We start from the raw sequence: 17,583 nt of genomic DNA, 5'->3' as shown, positions 1-17,583 counted from the left end.
AGCTTAGTCATCAATTGCATCTTTGATTTCTTCATTTATATATTATTCCCTGTCTCTTGATTATTGTTGTTGGAATCCTGTTTAACTCTTTAAGTTCTGGTTTTGTCTTTTTTGTTTTTTTTTTTTAAGTAATCTTCTGCAACAGATGGTTGTTTTGTTTAATCATGTTGTTAGGCCATCTGTTCCCACAGTCAGATGGGAGAAGACAGATTTATCGCATCTCACTCAGTGAGAGTGAGACTCACTCAGTTGGTTTCCGTCTCACACAACCTTACAGACATCTCCCTCATTCATTTACAGCTCTCTAGCATAATTTAGTGATGGGTTGCATCTGCTGTAGGCTGAAAAGCTAGCTGTAGTGCTACACTGCAGCCTAGACTGGAATGGCATGTAGGCTTCAAACCCTCCCTGGGAAGCTTTTCAAGGGCAGTTGTTCACTGCAGCCTATTGCCAACTTCTTCATTCCCTGCTCCCCAGTCATGTGGCAGGTGTGAAAAAACAGTTTTTTCACTGAGGGAAAAGGAGCTGAAGGCATCTGCAAGGGTGTAGTAGGTATGTATAGCCACACTGGAGTGGCGAAGGATCATAGAGTCATAGAATGGTTTGGGTTGGAAAGAACCTTAAGATCATGTAGTTCCAACCCCCCTGCCATGGGCAGGGACACCTCACACTAGATCAAGTTGTTCAAGGCCCTGTTCAGCCTGGCCTTGAACACTGCCAGGGATGAAGCGTTCACAGCTTCCTTGGGCAGCTTGTTCCAGTGCCTCACTGCTCTCACAGTAAAGAATTTTTTCCTTATATCCAGCCTAAATCTCCCCTGTATAAGTTTGAAGCCATTGCCCCTTGTCCTATCACTACAGTCGCTGATGAAGAGTCCCCCCTTGGCATCCTTGTAGACCACCTTCAGATACTGGAAGGCTGCTATGAGGTCTCTACGCATCCTTCTCTTCTCCAGGCAATTTGAATAAGGTGTACAGGCCCTAATTCTGTTCCTTCCAGTGTCCTCAGATTTTAGAAAAGTTATTTTCCGGAGAAGTTACCACATAGCTAAAGTTGCTGCTCAGTTAAAATAGGGCTTCTCTGACCAAACCAAGTTTTTGACATTTACTGGATTTGTCAGATGAAATCCACCTGATACATGTTTCTCTGGAGATGTTCATTCAGCATACCCAGAGTGGCTGTAAAATGAATCATAAATATTTGAGATGAGACTTCATTAACTGGGAACTGCAGCAATGAATATACAAGATTTCATCTTGATAAATTTGCTGCAAATCTTTTTTCTTCATAAAATGATAGTGTCTGTAATATTGCCTGTCTCATTAAAACAAATGGGTAGAAGGAAAAAGTAGAGGAAAATAAGTGATACTTACAGCTTAGCACTTATATATTTGCAAAAGTGGTGTTTTCTTTAAAAATAATTCTTGTAAGAAATTACTATGAATCCTGTCCCATTTTCTTTGTTTTAATTATATGTTGCAGGGAGCTTTCTGAGGAAGCAATAAACAGGCAACTTCAAGTGAAGTGAGAATATTCAGATGCAGTATGGCCAAGGTTTTAGGGTTTTCATGAAGCTGTGATTGCAGCAGTAACAAAAAATCCCCCCCCCAGATCTGTAGGTAGCAGTAATAGTGTTTTAAAAGCAGTAATGGTTTGAGGTTTATTTTGTAGTTTTAATTGGTTTTCTCCCATCAGTGGCATTCTGGTAATCCTAAGGGTAAAAGAAATTAATGAAAGAAACCTTAGGTGGCAGAAATTTTACTCAGGTTTAGCAGCCACTTTCTCTTGGCCGTAGCTTCCACTGAGACAGAAAGGAAGGTAAATGGCCTGAGGGACTTAAACCCTGCAGTCCCTGTTCTGATGTAGAGTGGGGTCATAAGGGATCCCAGCCTCTCTCCAAGTCAATAAACACTGATACCAAAATGACAGTGAGGTTGCATTCCCCTTCTGTTTCCCTACTGCAGTCTTTGGCTTGCCTTTTTCTCTCTGCCTGGGGAATCTTAGCATTTGACTATCAACTACAGGATACTAAGGAGATTATTTTTGAGCAGCCCTCTTCTTTGAGCAGGAGGAGGCTTTAAAGAAAATTGGCTTAAACCAAACTCTGATTTTTTTATTTTTTAACTGCTACATTCTTTTGTCTCTGCTTCAGGGTATCTGAGCTGAATTTGTCATCTGTAGCCAGAGAGCAAAGATCATGCTCTAGAAGAAGATATTCACAAATCAGATTAGTTGAATTACATTTTCTACAATTTTTTTTTTTAATACAAAACATGACCCATAGGTAACTACTGCTCTTTTCCTTCATTGCAGCAGCTGCAGCTTGTATAAAAACAGAAATGGTGGCTAGGAATATTGTCTAGGACAAGTCATCAGCTTTGCAGGAGAATAACCTTTTTCCAGTCTGCAGTGCCTCAAATTTGTGGACATTTAGAATCATAGAATAGTTAGGGTTGGAAGAGACCTTAAGATCATCTAGTTCCAACCCCCCTGCCATGAGCAGGGACACTTCACACTAAAAAACATGTCACTCAAGGCTCTGTCCAACCTGGCCTTCAACGCCACCAGGGATGGAGCATTCACAACTTCCCTGGGCAACCTATTCCAGTGCCTCACCACCCTAACAGGAAATAACTTCTTCCTTATATCCAATTCTAAACTTCCCGTGTTTAAATTTGAACCCGTTACCCCTTGTCCTATCACTACAGTCCCTAATGAAGAGTCCCTCCCCAGCATCCTTTATAAGCCCCTTCCCGATACTGGGAGGCTGCTATGAGGTCTCCATGCAGCCTTCTATTCTCCAGGCTGAACAGCCCCAACTTTCTCAGCCTTTCATATGAGAGGTGCTCCAGTCCCCTGATCATCCTTGTAGCCCTCCTCTGGACTCGCTCCAACAGTTCCATGTCTTTTTTATGCTGAGGACATCAGAACTGCACACAATACTCCAGGTGAGGTCTCAGGAGAGCAGAGGGGCAGGATCACCTCCTTTGACCTGCTGGTCACGCTCCTTTTGATGCAGCCCAAGATGCAGTTGGCTTTCGGGGCTGCAAGCACACACACTGCCAGCTCATGTTAAGCTTCTCATCGACCAACACCCCCAAGTCCTTCTCTGCAGGGTTGCTCTGAATCTCTTCTCTGCCCAACCTGTAGCTGTGCCTGGGATTGCTCCGACCCAGGTGTAGGACCTTGCACTTGGCATGGTTAAACTTCATGAGGTTGGCATCAGCCCACCCCACAAGCGTGTCAAGGTCCCTCTGGATGGCATTCCTTCCCTCCAGGGTATCAACCAGACCACACAGCTTGATGCCATCGGCAAACTTGCTGAGGGCGCACTCAATCCCACTGTCCATGTCAGTGACGAAGATGTTGAACAAGACCGGTCCCAACACCGATCCCTGAGGGACACCACTCGTTACTTGTTTCCAGCCAGACATTGAGCCATTGACCACAACTCTTTGTGTGCGGCCATCCAGCCAGTTCTTTATCCACTGAGTGGTCCATCCATCAAATTGATGTCTCTCCAAATTAGAGACAAGGATGCCCACGGCAAGGGGGTTGGAACTAGATGATCTTAAGGTCCTTTTCAACCCTAATGATTCTATGATTCTATGATTCTATGACATGTGGGACAGTGTTGAACACTTTGCAGAAGTCCAGGTAGATGACATCAACTGCTCTACCCCTGTCCATCAGTTCCGTAGCCCCATCATAGAAGGCCACCAAATTGGTCAGGCAGGATTTCCCCTCAGTGAAGCCATGCTGGCTGTCACCAAGCACCTTGTTGGTTTTCATGTGCCTTAGCATGCCTTCCAGGAGAATCTGCTCCAAGATTTTGCCAGGCACAGAGGTGAGACTGACTGGTCTGTAATTCCCTGGGTCATCCATTTTCCCCTTCTTGAAAATGGGGGTTATATTTCCCTTTTTCCAGTCGTCGGGAACTTCACCTGACTGCCATGGTTTTTCAAATATGATGGACAGTGGCTTAGCAACTTCATTCGCCAGCTCCTTCAGGACCCGCGGATGGATTTCATCAGGTCCCATGGACTTGTGCACGTTCAGATTTTTAAGATGGTCTCGAACCGGACTTAGACATGTTGCTGTGCATACTTTCTTGTGGGAGAATGAGAGGTGTGGTAGGGCTGCATACCTAATGGGACAAAACTTGATTAATTGGGGGTAGAATTGACTTTGGTTTTACAGCTGTTCAACCATGGGGTAGGGGGGTAGGGCACTTAGTTTATTAAAGGTCTCTAAAGAAATATAACTGTCTCTTACAGTAATTTGATATGGGTTTAAAGGAATTAACTTCAGAATTCCATTATTCTTATCTAATCTGCTTCTTTTTCTCTCAGGAAAAGATCATGTCTGTAGATTCATAGGCTGTGGAAGGAACGACAGATTTAACTATGTGGTCATGCAGTTGCAGGTCAGTGTGTCAAAGAGCTCAAAGTTTGCTTGTGTTTTTTGATTTATTAGCCAAGCATATATGAAAAGAGCAGCAAAATTTTAGACAAATCAAAAAATAAAGATATGCATAATAGTGAACAGGCCAAAATTGAGGATATCGTTATATCATTATCATTTTATATCCTTTCTATAGTTCTCTCAGAAAGGTTTACATTCTCAGAAAGACTTGACTATTGAAACAGTGAACTATGATGAGATAATTCACATTTCCTTGCATAGTGTATTTTTCATCTGTTTGGTTAAATCATCTGAGATATACTGTATAATTAAGTAAATTAACATACTTTCCTTGAAAGAGGGGAATGTAAAGAAGCCTTTGTGAGCAGTTTCTCAGTAGCCTTTTTTTGGGTTTGACACAGATACAACATTAACTAGTAGTGTATCTACTAGTCTTCTAACAGAGAATAGTTTTGTGGATTGGAAAGATACTAAGATTCATATTTCCAAAAACAGATTCTAAATTTAATGGTGGAGATACTCGCGGACATATTATATTTAGGGGAGATGAGTTATTCTTGAATATGGCAAGGGAGAGTATTCTGTAGTTAACCACGAACAGCTGAAGAAGTAGTATGAAGTCTTTACTATCTGTGAATCTTGGTATTAGTATTTTTTTATGTAGATGCCTTTTTAATTTGATCAGGGTCGGAACTTGGCAGACCTGCGTAGGAGCCAGTCTCGAGGAACATTCACCATTAGTACCACTCTACGGCTTGGGAAGCAGATTTTGGAATCTATTGAAAGTATTCACTCTGTAGGATTCCTGCACAGGGATATAAAACCGGTAAGTCTGCCCATAAAATGAAAACAGGCAGGTAAGACATGGTCATTAGATGGCTGCATGAATAAGAACAGGTTCTATAATAGATGCTAAAATGAAAAAATGGGAAGGGACAGAAAATGTTCATATTTTTGTATAAATGTCTATATCACAAACAAGGAAAGTAAAGAAAAACTATGGCAAAACTATTAAATTATTTTATTGGAATTGCACAATAAAATGAGTTGTCAAAGTGTCATGAGTATAGTGCCTTTCTGATAGCGTCATGCTTTTGTTCTTACTGTTTTGTCTGTTTTTCTTTGAATTTATTCCTTATATTGAATTTTCATTTTCATGACTTCTTCCTTGAAACTTTTTAAAAAACTCCTTGTATTCTGCCTGACCCACCCCCAAGACTTCGTTTAATACAGAAAGGACACGGAGGCAGTGAATGTCAAATGAAATAGGTGAGGAGGAGTTAGCGGGAGCGCAAGTCTCTAATGATGAAAACTATTAGAGTTTTGAATGGGAAATATGTTCGTTCATGGCTGCCGGAATTGATTGGGGACATCTTATTAACTAGCTCTGTCTTGGAGTTCATGGGCTCAAATAGAATTGAAATGGAGAATGCTGTTAGGGGATGGAAAAAACCCAGAAAATGAAATGTTCAGCCAGGATAAACAGCAATGTGAGGTAATATATTAGATTCGTAACAGAAAGAATTTTTCTTCCCCTTTAGAGATTATGCTATGACCTACACAGGCGAAAGAAAGCATGATTGCTTTCTAGCGTGCAGTTTTCTTGGCTGAAAAATACACGCCCATTTTATCTTTTGTTATGTATCTTCTAGATGGATTATACAAAAAGCAAGCTTTGTGCTGAGCTGAAATCTTGAAATCCTTGCTTGGTTATTTGCTTCATGATGAATTAGGCAATGCTGAAATTCTCTTCCTTTTAAAAGCAGTGTTGATCACACTCATTTCAGTTCATGGTTTTGACTGGGTTTTACCCTCAACCTTACACATTGAAGCAGCTGTGAATTTCAGGTTTATATAGAAGAGTACTGCTGTTTCACATAATGGAATAAGAAAACTATTTTTTCAGAGTTAATTGCGTTAAGCTTCCAGCATGCTCAGAATTTCAATTCCATTTCACAGGGCTTGTTTTTAGCTTGATTTTTTTTATATCATGTCATCCATTTTGAGGGAATTTGGTGGGGAGAGACTTGAACCAGTTCAGCCAACATGTTCAAACATCATAAATTAGCAGTGTTGAAGAATTTTGTTAAGGGTTTAACATGGAATGCTAATCCATAAAGGCAAATGAGAATATTTACTTGAGATTTTCAGATTACCTCCCTAAGTAGCTCTTACTGTTCTGATATTTTGGTGTGTGTTGGGTTTGTTTATTTATTTATTTATTTTTATTCCCCTTAAACCTGGTTCTTCTTTGACATGTCCAGATCAAAACGTATGAGTGCTTGCCATGACTGGAAAATTCTTTCTACAAATTAATATATTCTAAGTGATGAAGTAAGTTGACAATCTCCTGTTACCATACAGGCTGCTGTTCAGATATGCTAAGTTGGATATGTGATTTTCTTCATGTTTCTTTCAAATTTAATGGGAGTTTAGTAAAACTGAAAATGTGGAAGAAAATAGGAAGAAAGAATAGATAAGTAGAAGTGTCTATGATTGTGTTACTGCATTAGTATGTGCATGTATTGAAAAGTATGTGTGTATATCTATGTATCTGTCTGTGTTTGTTTTTTTTCCCAGTCTAACTTCGCAATGGGACGTTTTCCTAGCACCTGTAGGAAGTGTTATATGCTGGATTTTGGCTTGGCACGGCAATTTACCAACTCATGTGGCGATGTCAGACCAGTAAGACTTTTTCACAGTTGTCAATTTGATTAATTGAATGTGGTAATATGCTGTCTTTTTTCTGGGGAAGTATGGAAATTGCATTGAACTGGTAACTGGTCTAAACTTGACAAACATCATTCCAGATCAGAAATGCCATATGATTTATTGATTATATTAAAAGTTTGGCAGTCAGGAATCAATCATGCTTCTGATTTTTGTCTGGAGGCAGAGGTGTAGTCTGTGATATTTTTGGATAATTTATCTTTTGGTTTAGAAAATCAAGTGACAAATAGGATTTCATTAAATAGCAGAGTACTACACAGAGGCTGAATTTCACTTGGTATTATATATCGCTTTGAAAAAAAAAAACTGTAGGAGAAAAAAGTCATACACTAAACTGAATATATAATCTTCTGAAAGTCTGAATAATTCAAACAGTGATAGGACACTAATTATACTAGATAGCAGCACATAGTTAAATGTATTTGCTGTATTCCCATGCAATGCAGTCTGAAGAAAATTGTAGAGAAAAGTGTACCAATGAGGACATGACAATTTTAAGTACAGTAGAGCCTCACTAATTCACTGGTGGGCAGTCCTATTGGTGATGTCAAAGCTTGAAAATGAGTAAGTCAGTGCCATGGTACATGATGGTGTTTTAAAGAAACATATTTTCTTTATTTAACTAGTTTAGTTTACATTTTGATGGTAATAATAATAACGTACTAGTCAACATCATGTAGCATATTTATTAATATGGTTAGATTTTGAATGGTAGAAGCCATTTCTACAGGACTTTTGGTTTTATTTTGCCTTGGAAGTTGGGAAGATGGCAAGTTTTTGTGTGCAAATGATGAGGTATGTGAATCAGTAAGGTAAATTAGCAGGGTTCTGCTGTACTCTATTCCTTCAGCCATAATGCTGGACACTGCAATGAAAGCAAAGAGCAGGGGAGACCAACAGAGTGGCTGCTGCTGTTGGAAAGGTGAGCTAAACATTTTACGTAGTTTTTAAATTCCTTTTTTATTTCTCAGTGTTCTTGTCGTGTTCTGTATGTTTGGCTGCTTATAATGTTTTTTTTCTAACTGACCTGTAATTTTAAAGAGAAAAAAATTCCCAAGATCATGTAATTTGTATAAACACCAATGGTACTATTTTCAGGAAAAAATAGGTGATCACAATATACAATTTTTCTGCTATTCTTTCTTTTGTAACAATTCAGCTCTTGCCTTTTGTTTTTCATTGCAGTGCCCTACAGTGTAACTGAAGTAATTCTTCAATTTAATCTGTTTAGAGTGTTCTGACAGGGTAATCCATATTAGTAGAGTGGCAGTGAGGGAAAAAATAAAAGACTTCTGTGTGGACAGCAACCACAGTGTGACCTTGCTTAAACCCCAAAATTATTAATATTTTCACTAAATGGGCTATGTGCTTCTTCTTAAGGCTATCCTTCTTCTAAACATCATTAAATTTCTTCAGCAGATACTGCAAATAACCTGGAACAATGTAAAAGCATATTCTCTAAAGCACATAGTATTCTATTGATAAGAAACTGTTCCTTAGTTAAGGTTGATTATTAGATTTTTATGATGAGTCTCATTTTCTACATGCCTGACTTCTGCAGAAAGAATCCAGTCCCACTGAAATTTTACGTATAACCCCATAGTTCTTGAATTTCCAAGACGTGATTTAAAAGAATTGGAAGAGAAGCTTTGGAAATTATAGCATTGGGTTTTAGTCCTTTGGCAGCTTTGTAGTTCTCCCAACATTAAGGAATTCCTGGTGGCCAGAAATCTGTTTGTTCAACTCAAAAAGATGGAAGAGGCTTATATGGATACTATTGAAAGCAGAAAATTTTATGACAAGACTCTATTTCCATCCAGAAATGATTGGCCAGCATCACTGGCTAGCATATACATTCCAACAGGTGGAGATAAAAAAATTGAGTTAGCTTCAAGACTGGTAGAGAAGTGTTGTGTAGTTCTTTGACAAAATGCAACTCAAGACTGGCAAGAGGTTTGAAACTAAAACGCAATTTCAAGAATAAATTATCGTAAGTTTTGTAATATAAATCTTGTTATAAAGATAGTACTCACTTGACTGAAGTTCAAACAAGAAGTTGAAAAGAGGTCCTTATGGTGAGGAAGACTTTTATTGTGGGAAATCAGGTCAGGAAGCAATGAGGAAATGAGAAATTTAGCAAAGCATTAAGCTACCCACCATTAGACTCTTAGTTAATAACAGTGCATGGTACTAAGACACAGAAATGCAGCAGAGTTTCATACAAATTCAGTGTGATAAGGTGTTCTTGTTTCAGATCTGTTATACAAAGAGGAATTATAAAACTTGGGAATCCACGGTTTTATTCTGATATTTGACTGAAGTACGTGCTGGTGGCTACTGATAATGTTCAACCATCCATCTGGGACTTTCTGTGTTTTTGATAAGCCTGTGCTTACTCTAGTCTGAATCTTCTGTCTCTCCTCTCTAGTTTCTTTTCTACAGCTACCTCCTCATGTTGCTTTGCTTCTAGTTAAACTAATTTCTCTTCTTGCAGTTTTGGTGCCCACTGGAATAGTTCAGTGCAACTGACATTTTCTTTGCCCTCAGTTTCTTTTCTTTGCACCACAGTGAGACCTGAAAACATTCTGAAGGAGTGAGAGAAAACAAATTCAGACTGTTGCAGCTCTGGATTGAATTATGCCTCATGACAGACAACATTTTAAGAATTTAGATGCCTTGTTCAAACAAGGCTGTATTGAGTTTGTGTGAAATGTATTTTTCTGAAAGTCCAGGCATAATGAGTGTTGGATGGCTAGTAGAATGTTCCTTGAGATCATCATGGCACACTCTCAAATCCCTCCTTGTCTGTCTTCATTCTAAGGCACTCTGGGAATACATACAGGCTTCCTACAAGTTATTGTGGGGGCTAAGAAACAAACATTTGTTTCAGCTGCATTCAAGAACAGTTTGAAATTATTTGCTGAATTAAAAGCAAACAGCTACAAAACCAGTTATTTAACATGGGGAATTTCAGCTTAAATTGGTAATATGAAGGAAGTTTCAAGTGGCTGAATACAGGATATTACATGGAAAGTGGTGGCCAATGTTTAGGTATAGGTTTTATTACAGGTGCCATATATGATAGTTGGCAGTGAAGTTCACAAATGAGCAATAGTGCTAATGGGTCTGGAGAAATTTTGATGAAGTTCCAACAATTGCAATAGAAAAAGTTCGCACTTTAAAGTAAAAATGAAGATTCATTCAGGTTAGAGAATTTAAATATTTTTGGTACTCTTTGTAGTAATTACTTTATTGTTTCACATTGTTATTACAGTAGTTAGCAAACATGCCTGTTCTCATTGCAGAAAATGCATTGATGACACAGATGCTTCCCTAAGATGGATATGGTTCTGCCTCCTCTTTTCTATGGTGTAGACACGTTCTAAAGGTTAGTTTCTTCATGTGCGCTGACATGAAGGAACTGTCTATAATATTCAAAACTCTTAGCCTATGGAACTAGGTCTCAACACATCATATTAATTTAAATGCAGGGTTTTAATGAGTTATCATAGCGTCTTTTGGGGCAAGTTTTACAGTGGCATTGGATCGATTTGAGTTCAGTGGAGTCTGTTTTCTCATCTTGATACCATGCTTTCCTACCCTCCATAAATGGCAGCAGAATTAAATTATAAGCAGCTCTATTTTCCATGATAAATTAAATTATTCCCTAGAGTAAATAGATGTTATTACAGCAAAAATTGCTCCCAGGATTTTTGTGCACTGTAGGCAAAGAAAGCCTTTGTTTAAGTACTGCTTATTTTAGTTCAACTTGAGTGTAATCTCTCTTTTCCTCCTTTGTGGGAGTACTGATTTCTTGAATTCTCATTTAGTTGTTATTTATTGCGAAAGAGAGGTTTTAAAATGAGACATTTAACACATTAATGAGAATAAGAATGTATTTAAATTTATGAGTTACTGTGAAATATAATAAGGTTTATCTCAGTGTTTTGTTTCTTCTGCTGTTTACCATAAGTAGTGTTTATGACAAAGTTCACAACAAATAAAGAGATTCTAATTCAGTCTGCCTTGAAGTCAACAGTGGCTCATATTTTAGTAAGTTAAAATTCATTTAATTAATACGTATTTTTAAACAAAATATCTGGAGATTATAATATGATCAAGCTTGCAAAGAAAACTGTGTCGGTAGATTAGTCTGCAGTTGAAAGAAAATATTTAGCTTGTCTTTAATGAGAAGTGTTAGGATCCAGAATTTTAAGATTTCTGTAATTATGCCATCAGAACTAAGTTACACCTTTTCCCATGCCATGAGATGACTTCTCATCTATCGTCATCATCTTTTCCTATGATGGTTTTTCTTTTCTGCATTACTAGCATTTGTCTTCTCTGATTCCGGTCAGCTTTCTCTCATTTTCTCATTCTTCTCCATTTTCCATTAATACAAGCCTTCAGCCTTGTGCCTTTTTATCTTTGGTGACAGTCTTCGTGAATCTGACTGCTCTGGCTCCAGCTTCTTTCACAATTTAATTTCAAGTCTTCTTTCTTCAGCATGCATGTCTCTAGTTTTTTGTACCCTCCTTTTACCCTTTATCTTCAGATAACCTCATTCATAAACACATTTTTTTATCTCTAGGTACGTGATTCATGTTCATGATATCCCCGTTCCAATACTGTTTCTTTCTGTTCCAGCTAAAACACTGCCATCTATTTCTAGTATCCTTGTAAGCATCTTATGATGAGCTGAAACTCAACATACTCTTAGTTTCCTTTCTCATGTACCAACCATTCAGCTATACTTCTGTTTTGAATTACTGCATGTGATACCATCTTCCTGCCCCGAGGCTTACTGGCAGTTTTCACTGGGTATGTCTTTACATCCAGTCTCCATATATATATCCTGACAACGTTTTCCCTATAATATGTGCATACATTTATATGTGTATATATGCAAATATTTATTTATTATTCACAAACCTGAAGTTCTTGTGTAGGCTCACCATCCCCTGACCTGACTGTTACACTATCGTTTTTCTTGTTTGGTGAATACAAGGCTTTTGTCTTGACAAACGCCAAAATTAAGGGTGCTACTACAGGCACAATTTATGTGATTTGTTTTGATTGTTACCCTTACAAAGTGCATCGAACAAGCTACTTAGTTTTAGTTTTTAAGGCTCTTGAGGATCTTTCCCCTCACAGCCTATCTTTGATGCACAGTAAATATGAGCAACAGTAAAGATGGTTACTTGTCTCCATTACCTATTTCTGGGTTTTTAAAGAGAGGAACAGGTCTTTATTTGAGACTTCTTTATGTTGGAAGGGAGATTTCTGTAGTCACTGAAAACCTCACTGATTTCTTTTACATCTCTGTTTGGAAATGGAACTGGAAAAGTGTCATTATTTTCTGTAGGAGTTGAAAAATAATCTTTGACCTTTCAACCTTTAAATACAGCCTGTCACAACTGTAATAATTATTTAAGGTTTAAATGGAAGGTGGACTTCACAAGGAAAAGCAGAATGTAGTGCCAGTCTATGATGGAATCTAAGAAATTGCTTCTGTAGCTATTAATGTCTTCTTTATTCTCACATTTTTGTATCCATCCAACCTCCTTTGTCAGGGAAAGTGAGGAACAGTCACAGAGCTTAAGCTTTTGAAGTCAGTAAGCAGCATTTTTCATATGAACTACTGCTACAGGATGCACTGATTTTCACATATCTGAAGGGCACTAGTATCATATTTTTTCATTCTTCTTCCTGATTTCCCTTATATTTCTGTCCTCCCCCTTTTTGCTTTTTTACATAAGCTGCTTTTTCCATATTATACCTGAAATAGCCTTTTAGAGCCTCTCTGTCATTCTTCCTCCAATGACAGCAGAACTCGTTTTCAGAAAACAATGAAATAACACGTCTGCAGTGTATTTCCCAAGTATTTTTACTTGTAGCTGTCTTTATTTCTTTCTCTACAAAGTGAATGCAGTTTCTAAGTCTTATTTTTACACATTGACTGTGTAGGTAGGTAGTGATCAGTTGTAAAGTTGGTAAAAAGGGATAGAATTGATTATAAAAATAATACTGCAACTGTTAGAGAAGCACTAATCTTTTCTGGTATATCATAATCATTATCTGGACTGCAACTTTAAATTCAGCATTTTCCTTATGAGAAAATATCAGCCTGCTTTTAATAAAGATAAGTAAGAGTTAATTTCAGGAGATTATAGGAAGGAATATTTTGAGACATGTTTTTGTGTAGTAAGAATATTTCTGTCCAAACTTTCTGCCACAGCATCTGAATATACTGGCAAAAGGAAAAACTTATTGATTACCTGAAGGATCCAGGGGTTTTAGATTTTCTTGGGTTCTTCAGTCGGCAGAGACAGTTTCCCACTTGTTCAAGGTATTAGCCTTTAAATGAAATAGTTGTAGTTGCAGTTTTCATCTTATAGTGTCATCTCACTACAGTGGTCTGTTTCAGTTATTAAATCTTCAAAATGGAAAGAAAATAGATTAACATAAAAATATAAAGCAAAGAAAAAAATGCATTGTGAACTTTTTCCTGATACAAATAGTTCCCTCTCAGAATAACTGCTAAATAAATGAAGTATTTTTTAACTGCTGATTTTGAAATTGATTCACTTTAACAAAGTTGTCCTGTTTTGCAGCTCAGTCGGCACTATAATTGCTATAATCAGTGTAGTCTGAATGACTGTGTTTGTGAGGAACTAACTTCAAAGATGGAGGGATATGGCCCTTGTAGCTCAGTAATAAGGTATTTGCAATATGTGTGAACATATTGAAGTAGTGAAGGGCTGCAGTTCATCAAGTGACACCTGGTATGATCTGATTACCTGGTTAGAAACTAAAGATCAGAAACAAGTATTTATTGCGGCTTGTAGGATTGTGAAGGACGCAAGAAAGGAAGTAATGACAAACGTGTATCATGGTGTGGATTGGAAGGGTGTAGAGTAATTCACAGTTCTCCTAAGAATGTAAAGTAATGTTATTTTATATTTTCTGTTCAGTTTACTTAACCATGTTTTATTAGCTAAAAAACTTGAAGCCTGACTTATAAATATGTGAAGAAAAACTTTTAGAGTGAGATCTTGAATGAAATGCAAATGTATTATTCTAGATGTAGATAGAACTAGCATTATGTGCCTTAGAGGTGAAATATACATGCTCTGCCACTGTATGTTGTATAGTTATTCTAAGAGTAATAGGAAAAGGTATAACCCTTGCAGATAAGGTCTTTGGGAATGTATTCACTATTTAACTATTTATTCACTATTTACAATGGGTAGTTTTGATCTGCTTGGGTTGGGTTTTTTGTTTTTTAATTCTGTACATGGATTTATGTGCATTGAAGATCTGGTACTATTTTATTAGAATGAAGTTGTTCTGAACACCCAAATGTGGTTTCTAAAAAGTAAAATATGAGTCTGTTCTAAACTGGGGTGGGGGGAGTAAATGACTGGCACATGAACAAACTTTTGTGCAACTCTGCTGCTGCTGTCAGTGGTTTGAACCCTGGCTTTTTGTGTGTTTTGTGTTGTTTGCTTGGAGCACATATTGACCTCATACACTTTTGGGAAACTTTGAACAATTATGCATGTAGCTGGGAATAGGATGAAGAATGTGGAAATGGGCAGTAGTGTGTGCCTGTATAGGCTTCTGAAACTAAATTGTACATGCTGGGGACAGTATGACAATGCAGGTAATTTTTGGGTAGATATAGAATTAAATTCTAGAATGGAAGTTGATAAGGAAGTACTCATTGGTGAAAGGAGCCTTGTCTGGTGATGAAAAAGATCAGAAGAGAAAAAAATGTGTGTGGGAAGGAGAACAAAACTGCTGGGGGTGGTGTAGGCTGTTAAAAGAAAGGAGGAGGAAACAGGGGCAGGGGAATAAATTGTAGGGGAGAGGAAGCCAATAATTGAATTAATGGTGTAGATAAGAATTGATTACTGCAAAGCAGGGTAATGTGAATTTAATTGTGGAGAGCCTCTCTTTAATCATCAGGCAAATATATTTAGCAGGATGGAAATTTAGTACATTTCTGAGATTAATGCTGTTTATTGCTTTTTGAGAGTGTTGTCAAAGAGTTCGTTTACGTACCATTTTGTTTCCCATTGTCCTAGTGGTAGCTGAAGTAAGTAGTATTAGCATCTGGTTTTTACTGAGACAAAGTATAAATGATACTTTTTGAATGTAAACCTAACTTCATACAGCTTTCAGATTACATGTCATTATTTACATGGTGATAATGGAAAGTGAAGGTGTCAGCTTTGGTGCAGAAATAGAAATCCTTGAGAGCCAGTATCTGAAGGACACCGATGCTCTTAACATCGTAAGTGCTACAGCTAGCTCTTGGGCTGTTGTCATCACTCCTGTTTTAAAAGGAATATTAACTACAACTGTTCTTTGACCTACTATTAAATTTAATATTAAGAAAATTAAAAGCAAAAAAAAGCCATTAGTCTTTGCTCTTAAACAGATTAACCTTTAAAAATGAATTTGAGGTCATAATTATTTAAAAACCCATAAATTCAGCCATCATATGTTATCACAGGCCTGATCTTTGTGGCCTTTAATTTATGTGGACTTTTAAGGTACAAATAACTGAATTGTATTTGTTTTACACAGAAGATAGGATAACGTATGCAAACTGAGCTGACAAAGCTAGGGAAAAACACAATTGAAGAGCTATCCATAATAAGGTGGTATTCAGATACCATCTTTTTATCTAAAACATCTGTGTTTTTCTCCTCAGTATGCAGGCCTCACTGACTGGCAGTGATTATTCAAATTAACAGTCCTTTAAATCTGGTGATTTGGACTCAGCAAAGATGAATGAAGAAGAAAATTTCTTTTTTCCTGATTCAGTAACTAGTTTGGAATGTGGCCTTCCACTTTGAGAGTGTCCTGACTAGTATTCTGAGGAGGCTCTATTTTGTCTGTGGAACTGTTGTACTTTTTATAAATACAGCTTTCTAAGGCAAAGGGAGAATTACCCTGTGTCCCTTTCCCTCCTCTCGCCACCTTTCTCTTGCCTTTCCCAGTGGCTACATTTTAGGTCATTCTTCGGTTATTTAAACAAAATGAAGAGCTCAGAGTTCTCGCTCTCATAGGTTTGTTTAGTATGACCTTAATTTCCAGTGTCTAGACTCTTCTGTGTTTATTTGGAATAAGTGAAAAATAAAAATGATATTCTTTAACATACATTAAGGAGGTTTACAGTATTTTAGATCTAACTTGCCAGACTTTTTTTTACCTGGAAACTTGAAATCTTAAACCTTACCAAGCTGGGAAGTCCTCATTTTAGAACAACATTTAGAACAACTAGGAAATGTAGCATTGTTTCTTTCTTATACGGGGTGCATTAAAGGAGCCACAAAACTTTTGCTCTAAACATTAGCAAAAGTATTCAAATCCAAGGGATTATCCACCATTTTTTCTAATGCTTGTTACTGATGCTTTTTAATGGTGACCTGTCAGTAACAAAAGTGTCTCTGGCTCATACTAAAGCAGAAGATATGCCAGCTGCTGTACAGTCTGACCCTTAGAAAAATGTGGTGGAAGCAATTATGAATGCAGATGTTCAGATCTTTTCATTGTCTAGGGAAGCAGTTTCAAAGCTGTTCGCATCAAGCAATGAACATATTATTCCATTCAGGTGTTTATGTATAAAATCAAGTAAATGCTGCTTGCCTTTCTTCAGTGCTGTTGCTTCTGAAAATTTTCCAGCCAATGATTTTTCTAATCTTCAAGTTTCACTTTAGGATGACAGATGGTGTTCTGGAAATATCATTTAAGAAGCTGAATTCTTAAAAAATCTTGCAAAACAAACCAAAACAAACTCCTAAAAAAAGTTATTTGTTTCTAAAATAAATATTTTCACTACTAAATGACAATTCAAAAGTAGTATTGCAAGAGAGAGAGGACTGGCATAAGTTTTTGGAAACCAGACTCTCCCTGTTATAGCCCACTTCTGTCTTTTCATGTCTATAAAGTTAAATTTTGTACATTTTGCTACTGTAGAACAGAGAAAATGACTAATGAACAAATATTTTAAATCTGTGCTTTCAGCTTTTCTTCACCAAATCTGCATCAGCCAGACTGTATTACATATATTTTTGGAAACAGATGAGACTTGCAAGATCTCCTTCTAAATTCTGAGCTAAGCATTTGATAGTTGATAGCTTTTAAAAAGCTAACTACTTCAAAGAGGAAAAACTTTATTTCAGTAAATGGAGTGCTGTGCTAAGAGGAATTATTAGAGGTTAATGTTTTTCTTCATAACTTTAAATTCTGTAACAAAGGAATTATATCAGAGCCATTCAGTGCAAGATGTAAACATGTAGCCTGATTCTTAAATAACTGATATATACTCCTTTATTCTTTCTTCATGTCATTTAAGTCAACAAAGACTGGAGCCTAATTAATGTTATAGAATCATAGAATGGTTAGAGCTGGAAT

The 17,583-nt window shown here is 37.2% G+C and overlaps 1 protein-coding gene across 4 annotated transcripts in view; it reads left to right on the top strand.

Annotated features, from left to right (window-relative positions):
- The window catches only part of TTBK2 (tau tubulin kinase 2), a 100,480-nt gene that overhangs the window by 31,568 nt on the left and 51,329 nt on the right, over nucleotides 1–17,583 (top strand). For all 4 annotated transcript variants that reach the window (XM_061462412.1, XM_061462413.1, XM_061462410.1 and 1 more), the window contains exons 4-6: nucleotides 4,353–4,426; nucleotides 5,111–5,251; nucleotides 7,006–7,110. In XM_061462412.1, the coding sequence (XP_061318396.1) occupies nucleotides 4,353–4,426; nucleotides 5,111–5,251; nucleotides 7,006–7,110 (320 nt within the window). The remainder of the gene's footprint in view (nucleotides 1–4,352; nucleotides 4,427–5,110; nucleotides 5,252–7,005; nucleotides 7,111–17,583) is intronic.

Source organism: Pezoporus flaviventris, unplaced genomic scaffold (genome assembly GCF_033815535.1).
Source record: "Pezoporus flaviventris isolate CSIRO_AGI_PZ_B2104156 unplaced genomic scaffold, CSIRO_AGI_Pfla_v1 ptg000035l, whole genome shotgun sequence".
NCBI classification, from domain to species: Eukaryota; Metazoa; Chordata; class Aves; order Psittaciformes; family Psittacidae; genus Pezoporus; species Pezoporus flaviventris.
The sequence above is the reverse complement of the archived record's forward strand: the minus strand, read 5'-3'. Positions and strand labels throughout refer to the sequence as shown.